This window comes from Mercenaria mercenaria, chromosome 13 (assembly GCF_021730395.1).
Source record: "Mercenaria mercenaria strain notata chromosome 13, MADL_Memer_1, whole genome shotgun sequence".
NCBI lineage: Eukaryota > Metazoa > Mollusca > Bivalvia > Venerida > Veneridae > Mercenaria > Mercenaria mercenaria.
In genome coordinates, this window is record NC_069373.1 from 31,524,071 (window position 1) to 31,552,009 (window position 27,939).

The following is a 27,939-nucleotide window of genomic DNA, read 5'->3' on the forward strand; positions in this document are numbered from 1 at the left end:
CCGATTATTTCCCTTTGTATGAGAAACAGCTTTTGTAACCGTAAATAGAATTTATATACAAATCGGATATCCTAGCTGATTTAAATGTCAAATATACACTTTTCATCCCGCTTGCATTTCATATGAACTACGTGCGTGGAGATATTTTATAGTTTTACAGGTACCGTACGATATATTTTATGTATATTTTACTTACTAGATATATTTGCTATAAGTATTACGGGTATATAAAAGTGCCCTAGTTTCTGAAACGAGTCTATAGTCACCTTTTTGTTTGATATCATCTTATGATAAATTTATCTCTCGTAACTTAAACACATTATATAAGTAGATCTACAGTATGGATAATAAAACTATGTTTTTTTTTTAACTTTAAATTTAGGCCCTACCGGCTCGCGATTTTATAGTTTATAGGTCATGTCCTAGATTTTGACATGAGGATTCGTTAGGTCAGCCACTAAAAATTATTACACAAACTTTTAAGGTGATGTCACTTTTTGAATTTCCGGTGAATAACAAAAAAACAAAGACTATTCAGTTCTTTCCAAAAACCGTTATATTATGATTCAACCAAATAGTTTCCTTTGTCTACCAGAACAGAACAATTCTTATATCTTAATATTGAGATTTGGTACCTTTATAACAGACAATAAACTAAAACAACAGACATTCATATATGATGTCGGTGAGCTCAACAAAGCAATTTCAAGCACAAATATTAATAAGGAATGTAAAGTGAGTAACACACTACAATAGCTGTCCAAGATGCTTTCAAAAACAATGCATTTGCAGAATAGAGAGATAAAAATAATTTTGACAGCTCGTGAAAACTAATGACAAATTTTGACAGGTATATGATGAATCATGACCTAATTACTTTTTTCTGTTATTTCTAACTTCCAGTTTGATTTTCATAAAATGGGTATTCTTTATTGTAGCTTACAACTCATACATTAAAACAATAAAAGAATATATTGTTACCTCACTGTCGTTTTGTCTATCCATCTCTCATACGAATTCCTATTGTTTCAGTCATTTGTCAGTAATTAGAGCAACTCACAGTGTTGCAATCATACAAAACACATCCCTTATTTTCACATAGGTATTGAGGATTTATCTAATGAGCACATGAATTGGAAACACAATTTCAATACTGACTGTGTATTGTAATAATGCTAAACTATCTCAGCCGTGACGTGTCCTTAAGGCGGCCATTTTGCTAAAAAAAATTACCTGCAAATTTTCATAAAAATAAAAACTGACAAAGTGCCCTGAAGTGGTTACAATAAAGTCAATAATTCTGTCATAATTATGTTCTAAATATCTATGTGAATTAACATAGATCTGTGCAAGTAAAAGGGTTCGATATTCTTCACTGGCCAATTACAATGACAAACTTTTGCCATTTTAAGTGCAGTCAAACTCAATATATATTCAATACATGTAAAAAATAATTACAGCCAATTGTAGCCTAAAGTAGGCCGTGAAGAACAAAGTCTTAGGGAATTATTTCACCTGGTTACTGAATTATACACAAACATTCGAACACCATCATATTGTGTACTGGATTACCTAGCTAGCTGTGATCAGTAATGCATGTACAAATTTAAACAACATTTGAATTGAATTTACATGGGGTTGTCTTCTGTCTAATGCAATAACCAGGAACAATTTCGACAAAAATCCCATTAGAGTTTGTAGTACACATATTCATGATATTGTACTTCAAAAAGAACTAAATTTTGTCTTTGTAATATGTGTTGTAATGGAGTTTTACTACGCGTAAGATTTCAATATTTTGGGGTAGGGCTAAACTTTCGGTCTAAACGAGACTCGAACATTTTACAAGCAGCGTATGTAGAGACTTACCCTAAGCCCCCTTTACACAACGGAAACAGTCTGTTTATATAGTGAAATTGTTGAGTGAACACCGTTTGTTAATCCTAATCCTGTCCATGTTATATCAGTGCAATGGAAAAATAACCTATCTATGTTAAATGCTATGCGTGATAGCACAGTCATGCATGTAACAGTCCTGAAATTGATTTCTTTGATTTTCTCGTATTTCTAGATATTTTCCCATACTTTGTCTCAGTTATTCCTCAGAAACAGGTCATTCCAGTTAATGACAATGACATATTGGGCCAGTTCGTTTCACTTTTGCGGCGTACGCCGTTTCGCCGCGTACAACCGGCTAGGCGTTCGTTTGGCTTGCCGGCACTGCCCGGGTCTATCCGGCGTACGCCGATGTGCGCCGGTCTTACGAGATAGGCAAACTCGGAGGCAAATCATATATTTTCGCGATATAAAATCGGGTAAAAATTTGAAAATTTGGGTTAGTACCAGTAAATGTAGAAACATACTGCAAGAACTATTTGCTAACTTATTTGGAACAGGCCACAAGACAAAATCATGAAAAATTGGAAATTTATTTTTTAGTGTATTTGAAGCTCACGTGGCCGGCGTACGCCGAAACGTTCGTTTTATTAATAATTAAACCGGCGAGATTTTTTTCTTGCCGCCCACGTGACCGGCGTGCCCCGGGTTTGGTGAAACGAATTGGCCCAATTTGTGTCACGTCGGGCGAAAAAAAAACAGTTGAGCAGTCTGGTCAAGGTCCATGCTGTTCGCTAACGGTTTCTCTAATTGCAATAGGCTTTGAAAGCGAACAGCATGGATCCGTTTGCCATGATCCATGCTGGTCGCAAACGCACTATGTTGGTTTTCTCATGGTGCGGCTCAAATAAGTTCATGTCATAGGACATGTATAACTCGTTGATACGTAATGCAGTTTCGTTTCAGTTCTAAATATTTCAGGAAATTGTAATTCTTCACAGACACGTACTGTATATGATCTCATGTCACCATTCTTAAAAACGGAACAGAAAACCGTCACTTTAACCCTACTGGGAAGTGTTAAGAACTATCCGAGTATCAAAAATAGCGGAAATGCAGTATAGTTCAGATTGCAGGTATAGGTTACTCAATTCTTCCGTCTGTTTGCTTGTTGTCATGCCCTCACACATTGCTGCTGTGCGTACGTCCCGAAATCTTGTGTGTCTAACTCCTCCCACACTATTTGCCTGATTTGCTTCAAACTTTCACAGATGAACAAGCTTGATGTGCAAATGGCCATAAAGGAAGGAATCTTTTCTGTGAATATATTACTGCAGTTATGGTCCATTGATAGTTTTTGCTATATAGAGGATGGCACAGTATGTGGGGGCATACGTGTCCATAGGACACAATTTTAGTTTCTTAGTGGAAAACCGCGATCGTAATAGTCAGGACAATGGTGATGAAAGTCGAAGCCATGACAATGATTGTGGAATGCACAATTGCGAAAACTTCGCAGTCATGGTTTTTCATCATCGCAGGTACATATCTCACCATTCGACTCCCAACATTCATCACCGTAGATTTCGTTGCATTTTTTTACTGTTTTGAGCATCGTATTTTTGGGAGAAAAAGATCTTAAGAGAACATCGCAGATATGATACCTGCTGAAAGTAAACTATATAAATACGTGGACTGCTTATCTCAACGCGACATATAGGCGAGTCTGACACGAATACGGATGTAGCTGTAAACTTAATGCAAAGTTAGCCGTATGTGGCCACACAATGCGTATTGAGTGTCTTTTTTAGTTCACCGACTGTTAATACAATTTTCGGAAAATGAACGCACCCTAACACTGTAACACATTTCGAAATTGACACAATACAACTAGTACAGTAACTAAAACCAACATAGTGCGTTTGCGACAATCATAGGTCCGGACCAGCTTGCGCATCCGCGCAGTCTGGTCAGGATCCATGCCGTTCGCTAACGGTTTCTCTAATTGTAATAGGCTTTGAAAGCGAAAAGCATGGATCCTGACCAGACTGCGCGGATGCGCAGGCTGGTCTGGATCCATGCTGGTCGCAAACGCACTATGTTGGTTTTCTCATGGTGCGGCTCAAATGTGTGATTAGTTCCTATACTAAAATTTTCATCTGGATCCTTATTTTCCTATTAAAGTTTAACATCATCATCATCATCCTACTTCCACTTCTTGTTTATTAAAAGATAAGTTATACAAAAATGTCCGCTGCATGTTAGTCTTCCGTGTATTTGTAGAAATACGATCCATAAAAAAAAACAGTTTTAGGTATACTGGTTCTGTATAAAGAAGTTTTGTCATATTTTAGTGCAGATATTTTTATCCCTTTTAACATGTTAAATGAGATTTTCATTGTGGATTGCGACAAAGGTATCACTTACCTAACTCTGACCTACTGCAATCTGACTAAAGTACATATCCTATTACGCTACGCTTAGGATCTGAACACGAGCTATTGATAGCCTCGCTCTGACGACCCTTCCGCTAGCCAATCAAAAGCTAACTTACAACATTCTGCAAGCTTAAAAAAACCTTGGTTTTTGATATCTACAATTCTTATGTCGTAAGAGGTCAGATAGCCAGTCAGCTCAGTTAATAGGGCACTTGCTGTGTTAGCGAGGGGTCCCGGGTTCGAACCTTAGACTGACTGCAATTTTTTCTTAATCTTTGACATTCGTCTGATTGGTTCAAATAAAAATAGATTTGCGAAAATAAAAATAGCAATATTGGAAATCCAAAATATACAGAAGACGAGTTCTCAGATCTTTGTTTAGAAGATCAAGTACATTGGACCTACTGTGACCTAACTTTTTTTCAATAGATAAGCGTAGTACGTAATCCGATTTAAATGTCTTTTATACTACAGGTTAAAATTGGATTTTTTTTCTTCAAATGTGAATTCTACATTTCCTAAGAAAACTGTACAAAATCAATTATTATTACTAGTAACTTGTATCCGCATTGCTATCTTGAACAGCAAAATAAAGTTTGGTTTCTGTGTCAGTCGAAATTTTAAAAACCGATGAGAAATTGATATACTTAATGGCTCGGCTATTCGGAGAACAGATAGAATTGTTGCAGTCACTCATGATTCGTCGGCGTCGGCGTCCCAATTTGATTTTTATTTGTAGGTAATCTGATGTCACAGTAACCACTTGTAGGAAAAGATTTTAACTTTAATACACTATACAATGCATATCAACTGTGATGAACTGTATCACTTAATACAGGTTCCATAACTCTTTTTTGCATATTACAAAGTTATGCCCCTTTTTCGACTTAGACATTTTTGATGAAGGTTTTTGTATGTAAGCTGGTATCTCAATACCCACTAATGGGAATGGTTTGAAACTGCGCAAACTTGTTCACTGCGATGATCTGAGACTGAGATGTATTTTAATGGTTCCATAACTCTGTTTTGCATTTATACAAAACTGCACGCCTTTTCCGAATTATGTCTCCCACCACACAGTCTTTCTGTCACTGTGTGTCTGTCACAAATCTTGTCCGCGCTCTAAGTCGAACATTTCTCATCCGATCTTCATTAAACTTGAACAAAATGTGTTTGACCATAAGTCCTCGGCCAAGTTCGATAACTAGCCATATCGGCCCTGGCACTTCGAAATTATGTCCCTCGAATTACCGAAGATCGGCCTTTTCATTCTTGTCCGTGCTCTAAGGCAAACATTTCTCATCTAATCTTCACCCCAAACTTGAAAAAATGTGTTCGACCATAAGTCATTGGCTAAGTTCGATAACAAGCCAAATCGGCCCATGCACATTGGAATTATGGCCCTTGAATTACCGAAAATCGGCTGTTTCTCTTGTCCGCGCTCTAAGCCAAACATTTCGAGGGCTCAGAATGAAACTAGTCTATCTGCTTCTATTTCTATATGCACTTTTGAATTATGGCCCTTGCATTACCGAAAATCGGCTTTTTACTCTTGTCCGCGCTCTAGGTTGAACAGTTTTCATCCGATCTTTACTAAACTTGAACCAAATGTTTTTGACCATAACTCCTCGAAAAAATTTATTAACTAGCCAAATCGCCTTAGGCACTTCAGAATTATGACCCTTGAATTACCAAAAATCAGCCTTTTTACTCTTCAAAGGTATATTTATAGTGAGTAAACAGTATATAAAGACTGACTTACTATTTAGATGATTAGGCAGTTGTGGGAGACATGCGATTTTCTCAAAAGCAGCCCTAGTTTCGTATTCATTCATTTAACTTTTAACGACAAAGGCGTTGAATTGATCGAACGTTGTGCACAGTTCTTTGACAGCTTTTCTTAAATTTTGTTTTACTTTAGATCCAGCCAGCAACAGGAATGATTTCCACATTCAAATCAGCATTAGCATGCGAGAACAGGAGAACTAGACTCGTTTGGATCTTGTTGTTTCTTCTTCTGAATGAAGTCAAATGGATTCATACAGGTATGTGTAGTCAGTAGTTGATATATGAAATGACTGCTACTTTGGGAACGAATTGACAAGTGTAGGGTAATTTCGGGTAACTGATCTACTTAGCGATTATACCCGAATTTTTCCGATAACGGTTGTGTAATAAGTTGCCATTTATTTTCTGAGAAGAAAACAAAGTATTGCAGGCGGGAAAATTAAAATTTTGAATTATCATCTATGAAAGCGGGGTTAAAAAAGTACGATTCGGGATGTTTATTGTTTAAGAGCGATTAGCGGTTTTGCAAAATTGAAACCGGTTTCACCTAGTAATCGAATCGGATCCGATTAACCGAGTAATCGTCCCAGTCAACAGTTGTAATGCAACCACACATACAAAACGTCGTGGAGGCAGTTACCGACACCATTCGGCAGTTATGGACACCCTCACACTTTTTTTTAAAAAATCAAATAAGTATGTTGACAAACGATGAGTAAGCTACGAGATGAAAAGAAACCACTTGTAATGCTTAAAAATATATAAATAAAAATGATAGTAAGTTGCAATATGTTTAAGACTTTCCATCATTTTGGCTAGAGCTCAGTATACATGTATTGTATTTTGGCCGTGTGAATAAGGCCGTTGCTTTTTCCTTGATGTTATACTCACGTGCAAGTAGACCTAGACTAGCTCTAAACTTAATATACAGTCAGTAGAACTTTTTAAAGACAATAAAGGACGAAACGCAACAATTTTCAATGTCCAGAATATACAACTGTAGAGATTATTTAAGAAGTGTCCAATCACCTTAGTTTCGTAGCATTTTCTTTTTCGAGTAAGCAGCGTTATGTTTTCGTATACAGTTACATGTCTGTAAACCTAGCCAAATGATGGACCTACTGTTTTAGTAATAAACAGCAATAGTTTTTTATCAGGGTCTAGATCTGATAATGTAGGCAACCGAAAATGTTTTTCAGTTTATTACACTGACAATCGAACAGACACATTAATAAACAGACAGACCAACAGAATCCCTGCCACTTTTTCTAAGACTAGGTCGAACTCTCAATCACTCTTATGTTTCGTATAAAGGAAGCTCTAAAGTCTCAATAAAATAGGGCTATCATAATAGTAGCTCGATCTGGGATGCTGTATTCGAGTGCTCGAATGGATATTTGCCAGATAGGATCTCACGAGACGCACAAGCGCCTAGTGTGATCCGACCTTGCAAAATCTACAAGAGCCAAAAACAAAATCTCAGATCTAGCTACTGTTATAATAACCCTTTTATTATGCCTCCATCTGTTTTGTTACTGAACGAAATATTCAATGTTTATCGGTATTAAAATGGAACTAAGTGAGGATTTTATGAACGCTATGTATAGAAATGTGTCCGGTCATGCATGTTAATGAAATTAGTCCGGCAACCGACAATACAAAAGGTACAATACGGATTTTTTCCTGCCTGTTCATGTTTACTTGTGAAATACAAGCCAATTTTTTACAGAACTTATATATGTAGGCAATATATTAAATATCTATTCTGTTCTGAAAGAAGCATAATTTTAATTTAAGATCTAAATCGACGAGTCTTGACAATTAATTTTCTAATGGGGTCGAAAACTACCGACGCAATGTTTTAATGTTTGCAGATATTTACACCCTGTTCTTCCCTGTATCCTTGGCATCTTGGTAATATTTTCCTCCATAATTGTTGTCAAGGACGTCACATCTTTCCCTTCTGTCTTCGTGAACACTATCCACCTTACGACTTGCAATAACTCTTCAAAATATTGCTGTGGGAGATACGTCCTGTCAGTAAGAACAATATCTTGATATTAAACGATAGTGCGCAGGAGTTTCGCTTGGACTCACAGACATTAAGGAGGAACTTGTGACGTCATAAAAACGTCACAGAAAATAGTAAAGACTTAGTAATTAACATAAATGAACTTTTACAATTAGAACGTCGATAATTGACGGCTGTCGGTATTACCCGACATTACGCTACTAGATCTAGTATTACGCTTTTTTTTTCGCAGAAGAATCTATAACCATTTTGAGTGGTACCTGTGGTGACATGTATGATGCAGAATATTACGAGTCTGTCAGTGTGCAGTATGATGGCTCAGACGTGTTATATGACAATCCTTGTTCTGTTGAATTTTACAAGGCTTCAAATGATCATTATCTGTGTGTGTCGGGGAAGGAAATAAAGCTGGACTGTGACACCGTGCTTGAATACCACGACGGTTTTGTGAAGAACTACATCCCTCCCGAGGTATGTTTTCTAAGCAACAAAGTACTTGTATCATAAAATTAAATACTTTACATTTTCCCTCAAAATTAGAATGAGACTAGCTAGTGGTTAAGACTTATCACTACCAAATCAAACGTAAGCCTCCGCGGGTACAAATATAAATATACCTAATCTCTCTCCCTTTCCTCGTGATCTTTCTCAATAGCTTCAGGTTTTCTTTTACTCTACCTCGTTTCAGTATGTATGTGTAGCATCCTATCGAAATCGCTTCTTGCATGCGGTGTAAGAATTTTATGGCAATTTTTTTAACTGAAAAAAGAAGAACAAAAGTAAAATATTATAGGGTTATTATAACAATAGCGAGTAAATTTTTGCCAGATCGGATCGACTGTGATCCGACCTTGCAAAATCCACGAGAGCCGAATACAAAATCCCAGATCTAGCTACTTTTAGAATGACTCTTTTTTTATATACCTCCACCTTTTTAGCTCGACTATTCGAAGAATAGTCTAGCTATTCTACTCACCCTGGCGTCGACGTCGGCATCACACCTTGGTTAAAGTTTTCCATGCAAGTACAAACAGCTATCATTTAAAGGCATATAGCTTTGAAACTTATTTTGTCTTTTTCTGGATCAATTACCAACCTCACTGGGTCAAGTTCCATAATTCTGACATGTATTTTGAGCAAATTATGCCCCCTTTTGGACTTAGAAAATACTGGTTAAAGTTTTACATGCAATTACATCTCCAAATGTAATGCAGATATTGAATTGAAACTTCACATGCGTCTTCATGGTTATAAAACTAGTTGATAGCATCAAGTTCCATAACTCTGACCTGCATTTTGGCCAAATTATGCCCCCCTTGGACTTAGAAAATTCTGGTTAAAGTTTTGCGTGCAAGTACAAACAGCTATTACTTAAAGGCATATAGATTTGAAACTTATTTTTTCGTTTTCTAGATCAATTACCAACCTCACTGGATCAAGTCCTATAATTCTGACATGTATTTTGGGCAAATTATGTCCCCTTTCCGACATAGAAAATTCTGGTTAAAGTTTTGCGTGCAAGTTACTATCTGCAGAACAAATGCAGATATTAAGTTGAAACTTCACATGCGCCTTCGATGTTATAAAACTAGTTGAAAGCATCAAGTCTCATAACTCTGACATGCATTTTGGTCAAATTATGTCCCCTTTTGAACTTAAAACTCTTTAGATATTTTAACATTTTGGGTAATATTTTCCTGCTTCTGAGACAATATTTCGAATAGTCGAGCATTGGCTGTCTTAAGTTGTCCTTTTGGAATCTCGGCATTCAGTCAATGCACAAAGACGCAATGACGAAACACGAATGCGTAATGGTGACACGTGAAGAACACCATTCAAAATTTCAACGTTATTTCGTGTTTCGCTATTTTTTCCTAATAGACCATAATACCATATATGAGAAATGCAAAACTATACAAAGTTTTCTTGAGAAGCATACCCTCGTACCCTTAATACGGCTCAATGATCGGTCTTGAAATTGAACGGCACACTGGGTGCTGTTACAGTCCTCGACCCTACCCACATTGATTAAACAAAGTCACGGTCCATTTTTGTGCAAATTCCACACATGTGTGAAAAAAATTATGGTTCAGCAGTGCATGTTCTAGGCCTATTTTGGTTTTCTATTAGTTTTGATCAGTGTGTTTTTATGTTGGCTTCAGTGTATTGGTCAGTTAAAAGTTGTTCCCCTTAATTCTTCTTTGGTAGGGTACCACCTCAACAGAAGATGTATTCATGCTATTTTAAATATTAGGATATCTATTTAAGATTAGCCATTTTTTAACAATCATAATTCAAACAAAGTTAAGTTTTCTTCATTTCTGTAGAATGACGATAATGATTAACTTTTTTTTACATAAAAAGGAAAGTAAATTCACTTTTTTTTCTGAAAAAAAATGATGGAGTTCTATTTTTTTTCAGAAAAAGATGTTATGCAATTCTACATTTCTTGATGAGTGGTGTCCCAGCCAGTATCAAGACAATATCTATGTTGTGATCAGAAAGCCTCAGCGCTCTACATCTGATGTGATCAGGTTACATGTGTATTTGAAAGAAGGTGAGAATCGTACATACATCTGGTGTTATCAAGTTATCTGTGTATTTGAAAGAAGGTGAGAATCGTACATACATCTGATGTGATCAGGTTACATGTGTATTTGAAAGAAGGTGAGAATCGTACATACATCTGATGTGATCAGGTTACATGTGTATTTGAAAGAAGGTGAGAATCGTACATACATCTGATGTTATCAAGTTATCTGTGTATTTGAAAGAAGGTGAGAATCGTACATACATCTGGTGTTATCAAGTTATCTGTGTATTTTAAAGATTATACGTATGCTGCATACATCCGACGTTATCAAGTTATTAGTATATAGGTCTAATGTTATCAAGATACGTGTGTAAGTATAGTATATACATCTGATGTTACCAAGCTATGTATACTCCTAAGTATAAAAGATTCATCTTATGTTACCAATTAATTTCTGTATTTGAAAGGTGTTACAAAGATCGGTGTTTATTTGAAAGATGATAAGTAGATCTATAATTGACACAACTGATGTTAGTAAGTTAAAAAAAATTACGTTATACTAGTAAGTATAGAATGTACATCTGATGTTACCAAGTAATGTGTGTATTTCAAAGATGATGAGTATATATACACTTGATGTGGTCAAGTTTAGCGTAGCGAGCGAGAAAAAATGCATTTTTTGTTCACCCAGAATAAAAGATAAATTGCATTATGCGAGCGAGAAAGAAATGCATATTTTATATTTTTCACCCAGAAGAAAAGATAAATAACCTATGCAAGCGTAGCGAGCGAGAAAAAAAATGCAGAACAAGAGATAAATTACGTGTACGAGCGTAGCGAGCGAGGAAATGCATATTTTGCTCTTTTTTCCCCCAGAACAAATGACAAATTACCTATGCCCCGGCGATTTTAGACCCGGCGCCCCCCAGGGATCCGCTAGTAGTGTGTAAGTATAGTACATACATCTGATGCTACCAAGTTACATGTGTCAGTATATTACATATGTCTGATGCTACCAACTTGCCAGGTTACGTGTGTAAGTATAGTATAATTACATCGTACCAAGTTACGTGTGTGAGTATTGTACATACATCTGATGTTACCAAGTTACGTGTGGGAGTATTGTACATACATCCGATGTTACCAAGTTACGTGTGTTGGTATTGTACATACATCTGATGTTACCAAGTTACGTGTGTTGGTATTGTACATACATCTGATGTTACCAAGTTACGTGTGTGAGTATTGTACATACATCTGATGTTACCAAGTTACGTGTGTGAGTATTGTACATACATCTGATGTTACCAAGTTACGTGTGGGAGTATTGTACATACATCCGATGTTACCAAGTTGCGTGTGTGTACCTCTGATGTTACCAAGTTACGTGTGGGAGTATTGTACATACATCCGATGTTACCAAGTTGCATGTGTGTACATTTGATGTTACCAAGTTACGTGTGGGAGTATTGTACATACATCCGATGTTACCAAGTTACATGTGTGAGTATTATACATACATCTGATATTACCAAGTTACATGTGTGAGTATTATACATACATCTGATATTACCAATACGTGTGTGAGTATTGTACATACATCTGATGTTACCAAGTTACGTGTGTGAGTATTGTACATACATCTGATGTTACCAAGTTACATGTGTGAGTATTATACATACATCTGATATTACCAATACTTGTGTGAGTATTGTACATACATCTGATGTTACCAAGTATATGTGTGAGTATTATACATACATCTGATATTACCAAGTTACGTGTGTGAGTATTGTACATACTTCTGATGTTACCAAGTTACATGTTTGAGTATTGTACATACATCTAATATTACCAAGTTACGTGTGTTGGTATTGTACATACATCTGATGTTACCAAGTTACGTGTGTGAGTATTGTACATACATCTGATGTTACCAAGTTACGTGTGTTGGTATTGTACATACATCTGATGTTACCAAGTTACGTGTGTCAGTATTGTACATACCATACATCTGATGTTATCAAGTTACGCCTGTGATCAAAAATTGAAAACATGTTAAAACGAAATGTCACATAGCCTGACTGTTCTTATAATATTATATTAATACCTTGGGGTAGAGTATAACATGAATAGTGGCATTTACTTCCCGGTCTGGTACCAGTGGTTCGGGTAATCAATCCTAGCTGTCAGCCTTAGACATGCATTTTTTAGTGTGCTCATGTTCAGAAGCCATAAGGACTTAGATCAGTTTTTTTTATCTGTTTAGAGATTCAAGAGACCTTTTAAAATTGTATAGGTTTGTTTTTCTAAGGATAAAGTCTAAATATAGTGCTTGAGACTGTTATTTGCTATATTTCAGTACCTGACAACGATGAGGACAGTTTTCCTACAAGAATTATTCTAGTTTCGGTTCTACCCGCAGTGATTATTATAATTATTAGCGTTGTGGTAATGTGTATCCGCCTGAAGGTAGCGCATACATACGGAAGGCAATCCAATGTTGCATATCAAACTACGTCAGGGACAGTGAATATCCAAGGAGGTATGGTAGAATTGTGCTGACTATCGTTGTAAATGCTTTAACTTTTGCATTGTAGGATACCTTAACTTGGATACAGTTCAGTAGCATTGCGAATAATAGAATGTTCTTAATGACGGATTTCCGTATTGGGCTTGTTATTTATATTTCCCAAGGCCAAAGTCCGAGTGTCTATACGACTGCCCGAGGAGAAAAAAAGGTCTATATGAAATCATTAACTACAATTTTATTATTTGGCTGGAAAACAAAAAATGATATGATTTTAGTAAAACGGAAGGCCACATTCTTGTGGGTTTCCTTGTATTCATCCAACATCTGTTAACTGTTGTAAATTGTTTGATTCTAATGTCAGAAAAGGGCGTTATTATAAAATTTAACGGAAGTGACTTTTCCATATCGGTTCCTTTAAACTAAATAAAATGGTTGAGTTCCATATTAGCCATGTTTTCTCGTACTTGTCCTGGTTTTCTGGTATTGGCCCTGTCTCCTTATTGTCGTTTTGATATATTGAAAAGTTTAAGCCCCCAGGCGCTATTTGCGACTACTGACTGGCCAGTAGTTGAATAAATGCATGTTTTTCACACCTGATGCTTACACGAGCCATGTTCTGTCATTCAATATGATCACATGTGTGTCGCTTATTTTAACAATTCTTTAATCTATGTATTTATTGAAAAAGGTCTTTTAACTGCACAGGTTAGTAACGTTATCGTTAGTTTTTAGCTCACCTGTCACAAAGTGACAAGGTGAGCTTTTGTGATCGCGCGGTGTCCGTCGTCCGTCCGTGCGTACGTGCGTCCGTGCGTCCGTAAACTTTTGCTTGTGACCACTCTAGAGGTCACATTTTTCATGGGATCTTTATGAAAGTTGGTCAGAATGTTCATCTTGATGATATCTAGGTCAAGTTTGAAACTGGGTCACGTGCCATCAAAAACTAGGTCAGTAGGTCTAAAAATAGAAAAACCTTGTGACCTCTCTAGAGGCCATATATTTCAAAAGATCTTCATGAAAATTGGTCAGAATGTTCACCTTGATGATATCTAGGTCAAGTTCGAAACTGGGTCACTTGGGGTCAAAAACTAGGTCAGTAGGTCTAAAAATAGAAAAACCTTGTGACCTCTCTAGAGGCCATATTTTTCATGAGATCTTCATGAATATTGGTCAGAATGTTTATCTTGATGATATCTAGGTCAACTTCGAAACTGGGTCACGTAAGGTCAAAAACTAGGTCATTAGGTCTTAAAATAGAAAAACCTTGTGACCTCTCTAGAGACCATATTTCTCAATGGATCTTCATGAAAATTGGTCAGAATGTTCACCTTGATGATATCTAGGTGAAGTTCGAAACTGGGTCACGTGGGGTTAAAAACTAGGTCAGTAGATCTAAAAATAGAAAAACCTTGTGACCTCTCTAGAGGCCATATTTTTCATGAGATCTTCATAAATATTGGTCAGAATGTTCACCTTGATGATATCTAGGTCAAGTTCGAAACTGGTTCATGTGGGGTTAAAAACTAGGTCAGTAGATCTAAAAATAGAAAAACCTTGTGACCACTCTAGAGGCCATATTTCTCAATGGATTTTCATGAAAATTGGTCAGAATGTTCACCTTTATGATATCTAGGTCAAGTTCGAAACTGGGTCACGTGCGGTTAAAAACAAGGTCAGTAGGTCTAAAAATAGGAAAACCTTGTGACCTCTCTAGAGGCGATATTTTTCAATGGATCTTCATGAAAATTGGTCAGAATGTTTACCTTGATGATATCTAGGTCAAGTTCGAAACTGGGTCACGTGGGTTTAAAAACTAGGTCAGTAGATGTAAAAATAGAAAAACCTTGTGACCTCTCTAGAGGCCATATTTTTCATGAGATCTTCATGAATATTGGTCAGAATGTTCATCTTGATGATATCTAAGTCAGATTCGAAACTGGGTCACGTAAGGTCAAAAACTAGGTCAGTAGGTCTAAAAATAGAAAAAACCTTGTGACCTCTCTAGAGGCCATATTTCTCAATGGATCTTCATGAAAATTGGTCAGAATGTTCAGCTTGATGATATCTAGGTCAGGTTCGTAACTGGGTCATGTGCGGTCAAAAACTTGGTCAGTAGGTCGAAAAATAGAAAAACCTCGTGACCTCTCTAGAGGCCATATTTTTCACGAGATCTTCATGAAAATTGGTGAGAATGTTAACCTTGATGATATCTAGGTCAGGTTTAAAAGTGGGTCACGTGCCTATAAAAACTAGGTCATTAGGTCAAATAATAGAAAAACCTTGTGACCTCTCTAGAGGCCATATTTTTCAATGGATCTTCATGAAAATTGGTAAGAATTTTTTATCTTGATGATATCTAGGTCACATGTGCTCAAAAACTAGGTCACTATGTCAAATAATAGAAATAATGACGTCATACTAAGTTGAACACTGGGTCATTTGGGGATAGGTGAGCGATTCAGGACCATCATGGTCCTCTTGTTTTAGCTCACCTGAGCACAACGTGAGCTATTGTGATTACTCACTGCCCGGCCGTCCTTCCGTCCACACTTTTCTTGAAACGACATCTCTTTGTTTTGTAGAATATGACTGAACTTGACATTAATGATCCACTGATGCTCTTCAAACCGTTCCACTTGTTTGCACATAAGGGCCGCAAGAAATCTTGAAACGACATCTCCTTGTTTGACCCTGTTGCAATATTGTTCTTGTCACCAAGGGGTCTATATGCATATATTTTACACTTTAAAAATCTTCTTGTCAGAAACAGGCTGCCAGGCCAAGTTTTAAAATGGAAGATTGTATCAATTATTCTGCTTCGTCAGAAAACATGGCCACCAGGGAGTCGGATCACTTTTATGTTTATCATCATCTTCTTCTTCAGTAATCGCCTCATTCTAGAAGAGTATACCCGTGATTTGATTAAAATAATGTATATGCGCAGCCGCAAGGGACAACTATTTACATATAAAAGACTAAAAGTCTCTCTTTGTACACAGTTTAAAAAACTGATAAAACGAATACTGGCATTTAGAATGTATTGATGTTTCCTAAAACAGCCTTAAAGCCCTCTAGCGTAGGCTCATTTACGGCACATAAACGATTAAGGCAGGCGGTTCCAAAGAGCAATGGTGGCTTGGAAGAAGCTATGTTGGTAGGCAGATTTGCTACAGGAGATTTGGTTGTACTGTTGGTTGTAGATTCTGGCTGATTTTGATTGCCGTAGAGGAGGATCAGGAATAATGTCGACAAGATTATGCCTAATTTTATACAACATGGTTACTGTGGACATATTACGTCTGAGCTGAAGTGTGTCCAACTGGAGTTCATGGAGCATATTCGAGACTGAACTAATTTGTTGGTAGTCGTTTTTGATGAACCTTGCAGCTCTTCGCTGTATCATCTCCAGCTTGCTGATGTGGCTGTCAGCGTAGGGGGACCACATAGTCGAAGCATACTCCACCGTGGGACGGACATATGTCTTGTAGGCTGTTGCTTTGGCACTTTGTGGACTTGAGCGGATGTTTTTGCGGATGAATGCCATGGTAGAGCTAGCCTTTTTGGTGATGTTATTTATATGTGGTTTCCAAGAGAGATCGGGTGTGATGGTGACTCCGAGATATTTAGCTCCTTGTGTAGGTTTCATCCGGGTTAGTGGATATTGTATGTCAAGTCAAATTCACACTCTTTTGGTTTGAAAGAGTTTGAAGTCAAAGTCAAAGCTCTCTGTCAGTTTTTTTTACCTTGAATAATTCTGATACTATGTGTACAAGTCACATGATCACAATTCATTTTTTGTTGTAAGCTCAAAGTTCATCTGTAACGGTTAAAGACTCGGAAGATGCAGCATTCTGCTGCCCTGTCAGTTTATAAGCTTATTTTTGCTTACATACATGTATCTAAGAATAAATAGCAGTTATACCGGTACATATTCTTCGTAGCATTGATTGTAGAGGCCTTACAATATTTTAAGTACATTTTTACTTGCCTATATGTAATTCTAGAAGTGTTGTTTTCTGATAGTATATAATATTTTCTTCAATTAAGAGTTAGAAATGCAGCATCGGGACTGATTTGCCTGTGTTGTCACAAGACTTGTAGGTAAAAACGGAATATGTTAACTAAACGGTCCGGTTATTTGATTGGTTCTCTCATGGGACAGTAGAAGTTTGCTGTAAAATGTGTCTTAGGTCGCAGGTTATGATTCTGATTATCTATCTGGCACATTTAAATGATGGCTTATCCGACTGAAGAGTAAATAGGGTTAGAATAAACATAGGAAACCGGGTGCATTGAACAATATTTTCAGACGTTTGGTTTTTAGCTCGACTATTCGAAGAATAGTCTAGCTATTCTACTCATCCTGGCGTCGGCGTCGGCGTCGGCGTCACACCTTGGTTAAGTTTTTGCATGCAAGTACATACAGCCATCAATTAAAGGCATATAGCTTTGAAACTTATTTTTTCTTTTTCTAGGTCAATTACCAACCTCTCTGGGTCAAGTCCCATAACTCTGACATGTATTTTGAGCAAATTATGCCCCCTTTTGGACTTAGAAAATTTTGGTTAAAGTTTTACATGCAAGTTGCTATCTCCAAAACTAATGCAGATATTGATTTGAAACTTCACATGTGTCTTTTGGGTTATAAAACTAGTTGATAGCAGCAAGTCCCATAACTCTGACTTTCATTTTGGCCAAATTATGCCCCCTTTTGGACTTAGAAAATTCTGGTTAAAGTTTTGCGTGCAAGTACATACAGCTATTTCTAAAAGGCATATAGATTTGAAGCTTATTTTTTCTTTTTCTAGGTCAATTACCAACCTCACTGGGTCAAGACCCATAACTCTGACATGTATTTTGAGCAAATTATGCCCCCTTTTAGACTTAGAAAACTTTGGTTAAAGTTTTACATGCAAGTTACTATCTCCAAAAATAATGCAGATATTGATTTGAAACTTCACATGTGTCTTCGGGGTTATAAATCTAGTTGATAGCAGCAAGTCCCATAACTCTGACCTTCATTTTGGCCAAATTATGCCCCCTTTTGGACTTAGAAAATTCTGGTTAAAGTTTTGCGTGCAAGTACATACAGCTATTTCTAAAAGGCATATAGATTTGAAACTTATTTTTTCTTTTTCTAGATCAATAACCAACCTCACTGGGTCAAGTCCCATAACTCTGACATGTTTTTTGAGCAAATTATGCCCCCTTTTAGACTTAGAAAATTTTGGTTAAAGTTTTACATGCAAGTTATTATCTCCAAAACTAATGCAGATATTGATTTGAAACTTCACACATGTCTTCGGGGTTATAAAACTAATTGATAGCAGCAAGTCCCATAACTCTGACCTTCATTTTGGCCAAATTATGTCCGCTTTTGGACTTAGCAAATTCTGGTTAAAGTTTTGTGTGCAAGTACATACAGCTATTACTAAAAGGCATATAGATTTGAAACTTATTTTTTCTTTTTCTAGATCAATTACTAACCTCACTGGATCAAGTCCCATAACTCTGGCATGTATTTTGGGCAAATTATGCCCCCTTTTGGACTTTGAAAATTCTGGTTAAAGTTTTACATGCAAGTTTCTATCTCCAAAACTAATGCAGATATTGAATTGAAACTTCACATGTGCCTTCGGGGTTATAAAACTAGTTGATAGCAGCAAGTCCCATAACTGATATGCATTTTGGTCAAATTATTCCCCCTTTTGAACTTAAAACTCTTTTGATATTTAACCTTTTTGGGTAACATTTTCCTGTTTCTGGGACAATATTTCGAATAGTCGAGCTTGGCTGTCTTACGGACAGCTCTTGTTATTCTTTTGTTTAGGTAGTCCATACCCTACTACACAACCACCTCTGGGACAAGGAGGAAAGCAGCAGTTCAGTGGACCTCAGGGAAATTACAATGTACATACTATGCAGACAGCCTATCCTGTGCAGGGTAATTCAGCGTTCGGACAGAACTACTCAAGTGGTATAGTACACAAATGTTTACCTACTGTCATAGAGTTCACTTAATTGAAAACTTAATTAAAATGCACTTCAGAAAATTTGATTTCGTATTATTTCACTATCCACTCTGTTTAAAAAAAACACTGATGTTTAGAAAATAATGTATAGCTCTGTCCATATTTATATCTTTAATAGCTCTCACATTTTTTTAACATTGCCAGTAGTATTATCATCTAAAGCTTTTATCCATGACACAAAGATCTTAGGGTTCTGTCATAATTAATATTGCATAATTGCATAATAATAATTGCATAATTTATGCAAACTTCTATTAGCATCCGCAACTGTGTGTTAAAGGTCGCTGGCTTTAAATCACACCACTGTTGGTTTGAAACCTCACCTGGATTCTAGTGATTTGTAGTCAGCGACCTTAACCACTCGGCCACGGAGCCCCCGACCCCACCAAAAAAAAAAATGTCATCATAATTTTGTGGATGTGACCTTGAATGTTGACGTTTACGTTAAACACAATAGGACAAAACAAATCTATTAGTTAAACAAGGGCATACAGTATAGCTTATCTCGTTTACATATAAAAGTATTTTGTTTAAAGCAAGATCGGCAGACACGATATTTACGAGTAGATACATTGTAAATCTGCCAGATTTTAGTAAAGTTATTGCCCGTTGAATGTCTATCTAAATGTCTTGTATATATTTATTCATGTGGGTCAAACTTCTCATTCAATTTCTCACACTGGCTTGATTATGATTAACCACGATGCGCCTTTCGTTCCAGCCACAGACCAAAGAGATGCTGACTTAAGCGATTGTTTCTAAGTACTTAATGCGGATATCTATGTACTTTTGTTTTACATACTGAAAGGATTTTCTTTATACTTGCTTTAATGATCAAATATTATGTAGATAGGTGTTAAGCAACAGATTTTGATCCAACCATTTTACAGGAGTTAAGTTTTCAAAACCTTGAACGAAAGGGCCTGACTGGCTGGGAAAAGTGTTTTCTGAACCTTACCTCTTGTCGGCTGTTTGTCGCAGAACCAAGCGGACCGCATTCTAGCTTTATAAACAGCTAACTTTGCATATATTACAGTACAATATGATATTACAATATGCATTATGTATAGAAAGATACATTTAACATTGTTAATGTTTTTTCAAAAATAATTGAGTGTGTGTTTTTAGCTCACCTGTCACGAAGTGACAAGGTGAGTTTTTGTGATCGCGCGGCGTCCGTCGTCCGTGCGTCAGTGCGTCCGTCCGTCCGTAAACTTTTGTTTGTGACCACTCTAGAGGTCACATTTTTCATGGGATCTTTATGAAAGTTGGTCAGAATGTTCATTTTGATGATATCTAGGTCAAGTTCGAAACTGGGTCATGTGCCTGCAAAAACTAGGTCAGTAGATCTAAAAATAGAAAAACCTTGTGACCTCTCTAGAGGCCATATTTTTCAAGAGATCTTCATGAAAATTGGTCAGAATGTTCACCTTGATGATATCTAGGTCAAGTTCGAAACTGGGTCATGTAGGGTCAAAAACTAGGTCAGTAGGTCTAAAAATAGAAAAACCTTGTGACCTCTCTAGAGGCCATATTTCTCAATGGATCTTCATGAAAATTGGTCAGAATGTTCACCTTGATGATATCTAGGTCAAGTTCGAAACTGGGTCACGTGGGGTCAAAAACTAGGTCAGTAGGTCTAAAAATAGAAAAACCTTGTGACCTCTCTAGAGGCCGTATTTTTTATGAGATCTTCATGAATATTGGTCAGAATGTTCACCTTGATGATACCTAGGTCAAGTACGAAACTGGCTCACGTGGGGTCAAAAACTAGGTCAGTAGGTCTAAAAATAGAAAAACCTTGTGACCTCTCTAGAGACCATATTTTTCATGAGATCTTCATGAATATTGGTCAGAATGTTCATCTTGATGATATCTAGGTCAAGTTCGAAACTGGGTCACTTGGGGTCAAAAACTAGGTCAGTAGATCTAAAAATAGAAAAACCTTGTGACCTCTCTAGAGGCCATATTTCTCAATGGATCTTCATGAAAATTGGTCAGAATGTTCACCTTGATGATATCTAGGTCAGGTTCGAAACTGGGTCACGTGGGGTCAAAAACTATGTCAGTAGGTCTAAAAATAGAAAAACCTTGTGACCTCTCTAGAGGCCTTATTTTTTATGAGATCTTCATGAATATTGGTCAGAATGTTCACCTTGATGATACCTAGGTCAAGTTCGAAACTGGCTCACGTGGGGTCAAAAACTAGGTCAGTAGATCTAAAAATAGAAAAACCTTGTGACCTCTCTAAAGGCAAGATTTCTCAATGGATCTTCATGAAAAATGGTCAGAATGTTCACCTTGATGATATCTAGGTCAAGTTTGAAACTTGGTCACGTACGGTCAAAAACTAGGTCAGTAGGTCTGAAAATAGAAAAACTTTGTGACCTCTCTAGAGGCCATATTTTTCATGGGATCTTTATGAAAATTGGTCAGAATGTTTATCTTGATGATATCTAGGTCAGGTTCGTAACTGGGTCATGTGCGGTCAAAAACTAGGTCAGTAGGTCTAAAAATAGAAAAACCTTGTGACCTCTCTAGAGGCCGTATTTTTTATGAGATCTTCATGAATATTGGTCAGAATGTTCACCTTGATGATACCTAGGTCAAGTACGAAACTGGCTCACGTGGGGTCAAAAACTAGGTCAGTAGGTCTAAAAATAGAAAAACCTTGTGACCTCTCTAGAGACCATATTTTTCATGAGATCTTCATGAATATTGGTCAGAATGTTCACATTGATGATACCTAGGTCAAGTTCGAAACTGGCTCACGTGGGGTCAAAAACTAGGTCAGTAGATCTAAAAATAGAAAAACCTTGTGACCTCTCTAAAAGCAAGATTTCTCAATGGATCTTCATGAAAAATGGTCAGAATGTTCACCTTGATGATATCTAGGTCAAGTTTGAAACTTGGTCACGTACGGTCAAAAACTAGGTCAGTAGGTCTGAAAAAAGAAAAACTTTGTGACCTCTCTAGAGGCCATATTTTTCATGGGATCTTTATGAAAATTGGTCAGAATGTTTATCTTGATGATATCTAGGTCAGGTTCGAAACTGGGTCACGTGCGGTCAATAACTAGGTCAGTAGATCTAAAAATAGAAAAAACCTTGTGACCTCTTTAGAGGCCATATTTTTCAAGAGATCTTCATGAAAAATGGTCAGAATGTTGACCTTGATGATATCTAGGTCAAGTTCAAAACTGGGTTATGTGCGGTCAAAAACTAGGTCAGTAGGTCTAAAAATCTAAAAACCTTGTGATGTCTCTAGAGGCCATATTTCTCAATGGATCTTCATGAAAATTGGTGAGAATGTTCAACTTTATGATATCTAGGTCAAGTTCGTAACTGGGTCATGTGCGGTCAAAATCTAGGTCAGTAGGTCGAAAAATAGAAAAACCTTGTGACCTCTCTAGAGGCCATATTTTTCACGAGATCTTCATGAAAATCAGTGAGAATGTTCACCTTGATGATATCTAGGTCATATTTAAAGGTGGGTCACGTGCCTTCAAAAACTAGGTCATTAGGTCAAATAATAGAAAAACCTTGTGACCTCTCTAGAGATCATATTTTTTAATGGATCTTCATGAAAATTGGTCAGAATTTTTTATCTTGATGATATCTAGGTCACATGAGCTTAAAAACTAGTTCACTATGTCAAATAATAGAAATAACTCACCATACTCAGTTCAACACTGGGTCATGTGGGGATAGGTGAGCGATTCAGGACCATCATGGTTCTTTTGTTTTGTTTCAGCGGCACCTTCGAACACTGCTTCTCTACCACCGCCGTATGAAAGTGTGTCCGGTATGAAACACTGAACAGTGTGCAGTTCATGCGACTAAAGTTAAAAAGAGATTACAGAATTGTTATTATTGTTATTTATGTTACTTTGAAAAAAACGGAAATCCACGTTAATCATAAAATATGCAAAGTATGTCCTAATGCAAGCTTGGCTCTAGGTTATGAGAGAAATTGATATAGATCTACATCGTCAATATTAACCTCAAATGTGTATTTGTTGAGTCTAAACTTTTTTCCCTCGAGTTGTATCCTTTCATTTTGGACATTGAAATATTACAAATACAGCTTTGTATATCAAATCAGGAAGTAACTATGAAGGTGATTTCCTTTCAAAAAGTTCGAAATACAATGTCATACATTGGGTGTGCTTGCTGAGTCTGATTACTTTCATCAATTCCAGTTATATCTAGATTTAATTTGTTTCCATGACGGTTTTAGCTCACATCAAGGAAAGAGTCAAGGTGAACTTTTAGTATAGGCTAAATGAGTGACCTGTTACTTCCGTTGTCCATCTTCCTAACACATCTACTCCTTTGAAGCTTTTACTGCTTAGAATTACACCAGTGAAACATCCTTCAATCTTCAATCACTGGCCCAGAGCTCAAAATAACAAATCATAAAAAAAATTTTCCCCGGTTTGAAGCTTCCTTGAATGGATCTTTCTTAAGTTGGTTAAAAAGATGGACATGTAAATACATGTATATTGAATTTTGGACTCCGTATCTGAATATTTTTCTTAAAAAAATTAACAATATAACAAGAGCAATGATAAATTTTGTAGTCATCCTGCAGGTTCAAATGAGACTTTGTGTACATGGTAAGCATGAAGTGGACATGTGTATATTGGAGTATTTAGGCCTGATTTCATTTTTTGGTTTTGGCCTAATAATATTTTCTCGAGCATTCTTGGAGGTATCTGTGATATAATACTGACATTATTCTTGTTAATAAGATTATATCTATCTATATATAAGTTATTACCAGTGCTACATGGCAGCAGCTGAATAATAAATATTAGAGATAGAAGTATTTCATGACCATTATTTGGAAGCATATTTAGATGTTAAAGAACATGACATTGTCGTCTGCATGTCATTTACAACCTACTATTTATAAGCTGTCAAAGATTTATTTTGTCGTGAGTTCATGTTGGTCTATAAGAGAACTACTCTAATGTTTTGTTTTTATTTTACATTTTTGAGTACTGTAACCGTCATGTTTACAATTGTGCATATGGTTTCACAACATATTTTAATCCGAACTATATTTCAATTACCGATAGTTTGAATATTTACCGCAGTAGCCCGCCCGCTTAGCTCAATAGGGAGAGCGCAGATCTACGGATCACTAGGTCGTGAGTTCGATCCTCGGGAGAGGCGTATATTCTCCGTGACGATTTGATGAAAGGCCACTCGTCCTCCGCCTCTGATCCATACATGTGGAGAAGTTGACAGTTACTTGTTGAGGACATGTTTGTGCTGGTACATAATCCAGGAACGCTGGTTTGTTTAACGGCGTTAAACCCAAAATAAATAAATTTACCACACGACTATATTCTAACGTTCATTAAGAAATAATATATATCCCAAACAGTGATTTGTCGTTGAATAAAATCTTTGTTTGGATTTCAGATGTGAAGGAATTATATGACGAGTGCGCAGCCTGAGCGATATAATTATACGCATCTCAACGACAAACAACGGTTTTATTCAAGAGCTAATCATTGATTGAGATAGTTCAATTCAAAAATACTATCATGCTCATATTTGACAACATTCATCAAATTGTTTCTTGTTTTGTTTTTTGGTTTACTTTTCGAGGCACTGGTATACGTTTAATGCTATGTCGTCATAATTGTAACGTACAAATAATGAATTGTTGCATAATAGTCTTCGGGCGCTTAAGTGTGTTCCCTTGTTGCTCTGTCTTCTGCAAAGGCACTGAGTACATGCGTTTTAGGTTCTTAAGGATTGCATTTGGCACAATAAACATGGGGTTGACCGGCTCTTTTTCCACCATTTTGAACCAAATCACATGCGTATGAAGAATACTCTCTAGATGGCTGCAAACAGGCCCTATCAAAAAGTCATGCATATTCTGACATTCTCAATCTGTCAAATTGTACATGTACATACTATTTCATATCTCCTCTATTAAATTATGCCATTAATTGTAGTTCTTTCACTCAAAATTCACCAATATTCACCATCGAACAGAGGAACTACTTTCCGCGTAACCACTTCCTTATTGTGGGCAAATAACTGTGGTCTTGTGCCTATTTATATAAATATACAAGAGCATTTGCGTATGTTAGGGTTTCATCTAGCGGGGATAACTTTTATTTACATGTCCTGTGACTTTGGAACATGTTGGGGTTAGAGTGAGGTTAGGTGCACCATAAACCAGTTTGAGCTTCCCAGTGGTGGTTTTGCGACAGACCATTCCATGCCAGTGCTCCACTGTGTTCCTTTATTTGTTCGTTTTGTCCATGTGTGTTTGCTTTGTGCGAATGTGTTTGTTGGTCGTGTATGCGTGCGCGTGTTTGGTTTTCGTTTGGGGAGGCTGCGTTTTTAGAACGTGGCTTTCCCTGATGGCTATTTATCCTTGTTTCTTTGTTAAAGGGTAAATAAATCGGGGGCGTGTTAGAATTCACACTTGCCACAATTATAAATACAACTGTATATGTATGTAATGTTTACGAAGATCTGTTGTCTTTGTTTTATTGCAGTTGTTTTGTGTCCCACAAGATTTTTTGTAAGGCACATTGAGTTCCCTTTGTCCGTCCGTCCGACTTCATGTTGTGCATGCATATCTAAAAAGGGTTTGATCTAGAGTCATCAAACTTCGCAGCAGGATTGTTATTCAGCATGTGAATGCGTGCACCTGCTGTTTCAATTAGGATTTCACACAGCCAGGCCAAAGTTTAGGCCCATGACTTAGTAACAGGTATGCATTAAAAGGCCTCGAAGTTTGTGCACCTGAAACATAAAAATGCCCCAAAGTTTGTGCACCTGAAAAAGTATTTAACTCAGGAATATGGAACAGTATAGTGATATTGTACAGAATGTGATGTTGTGCAGTGCACCTGGGGTTTTGTTTGACATTTCTCTCGGTCAGATCATAGTTACGGCCCTTGACTTAGTAGAAAATATGCATAAAAGGGCATGAAAGTCTGTGTCACACATACCTAAAACTTATTTAATCTAGGGTCATGAAACATGACAAGAGTATCATTCAGTATGATAAGTTGTGCATCTGACTGGGGGTTTTGCTTGGGGTTTTTGTCAGATAAGGATTATTACCCTTGAATTAGTCAAAATAAGCATGAAGGGCCGTTTGTATCGCATGTATCATAAAACATATTTGACGTAGAGTCGTAAAACATTAAAGGATTGTTATATAGCATGTGAAGCTGTGCAGCTGGTGTTCTGTTTATGATTTCACTCAGCCAGACCAGAGTTATGGTATTTGAGTTAGTGAAAAAATACACATTAAGTTTATAACGGTTTGTGTTGCATATTATTAAAAGTGATGGACCAAGAGTCATGAAACCAAGTGAAAGTATTTTTTAGCATGCGAATTTGTGTACCCGAGTTTTGTTTTTTGGATTTCACTCTGCAAAATCAGATTTATGGCCCTTAACTTAGTCACAGAATGTGCATTAAACGAATAGAGGTTTATGTCTCCTGTATCTCAAAAAGTATTTGACAAAGAGTCATAAAATGTTATAGGGTTGTTATATAGCATGTGAAGACGTAGTTGTGCATATGGTTCACTCTTTGTGATTTAACGAAGCCAAACCAGAGTTATGGTCCATGACTTAGTTAAAAATACACATAAAGTGCTTAAAAGTTAATCAAACATATCACTTAGAGTTCTTACGACTTTTAGCTGTAACAAACCAAAGAGCATAGCATTCTATGACGAAAGATCCCAATTGCCTGTGGCGGTATTCGAACCCGGCCGGGTCCCTCGGGTGCTAGTCCATTGCTCTAACCACTGAGCCAAAGAGTCAATTCCCTGAAGCATGTTAAGAGATTGACTTTTATATGTGCCGGCTATGCGTAAGCAACCGTAACAGAATAATGAAACCATGTACAGTGACAGGAATTGGGGGCACCTGTGCCCTGTGGACACATACCTAGTTATGTTTAATCTTCACCGTATTTAGAGATATATTACGTTATGTGTATAGTGTTGCCTGTGGTCTTACTACAACTCTAAACTGCTGTGATAGTTACCGATCCTTGACATATCATTTTACGACAGTATTTACATCTTTATTTTCATAAAGTTTACTGTGATTTTTACATTCGGTTGGTTGTTTTAATATACGATATTTTTTAGGGGTTTTATGCTCCATGTAAGACAATCACCTCTTAAATGGTTTTCCAATATTTATTTCAATATTTTAATGCTTTGCATGTATAAGCAGGTGTCTAAAAAATTAATTGACCAAATGTTTTCAAGCTACATACAAGATATCGGTATTATAGGTTGATCTAACGCGACAAGTTACTTATTTCTAGTATTTAGGCCTATATCGTCGAACTTATGCCACTTTTTAACTCAGACATTTCCCTGTTCATCTTTGCCGTCTCAAGCAAAGTTACACAGTACTGTTTGGTTTTCTTTCTTCGCTTGAGTTTGGTATCGTAGTTCTTAGTGTTAACCTTTACCCTGCTAAATTTCTAAAATGGACTGGTCCATCATTCAGTTTGGGCAGTACCACTTATAATTCAAAGGGGTGTTTACTGAAAACTTACTAACTGAACAGTGGACAGTGTAGACCATGATCAGCCTGCACGGATCTTGGTCTGCGCTGGTCGCAAAGGCAAAATCATTTGCCGCCAGCAGGCTAAAGGTTAACGTATATACGGATATTTTACCTCTCTGTTTTTATGTTATATATTCTTCTATATTTACAATAAAAGTACAGAAATAAA

The 27,939-nt window shown here is 36.8% G+C and overlaps 1 protein-coding gene across 2 annotated transcripts; it reads left to right on the plus strand.

Moving 5' to 3' along the window:
* Nucleotides 1–27,939, plus strand: LOC128547877 (uncharacterized). 2 transcript variants are annotated; one of them, XM_053521449.1, is made up of 7 exons: nucleotides 1–160; nucleotides 6,196–6,319; nucleotides 8,327–8,565; nucleotides 10,516–10,651; nucleotides 12,990–13,172; nucleotides 18,991–19,137; nucleotides 22,946–27,939. In XM_053521449.1, the coding sequence occupies exons 2-7, from the start codon at nucleotides 6,214–6,216 to the stop codon at nucleotides 23,008–23,010; spliced, it is 876 nt and encodes a 291-aa protein (XP_053377424.1). In that variant the 5' UTR covers nucleotides 1–160; nucleotides 6,196–6,213; the 3' UTR covers nucleotides 23,011–27,939. The 2 variants fall into 2 exon arrangements, with proteins under 2 accessions (XP_053377424.1, XP_053377425.1); XM_053521450.1 differs by lacking the exon at nucleotides 12,990–13,172.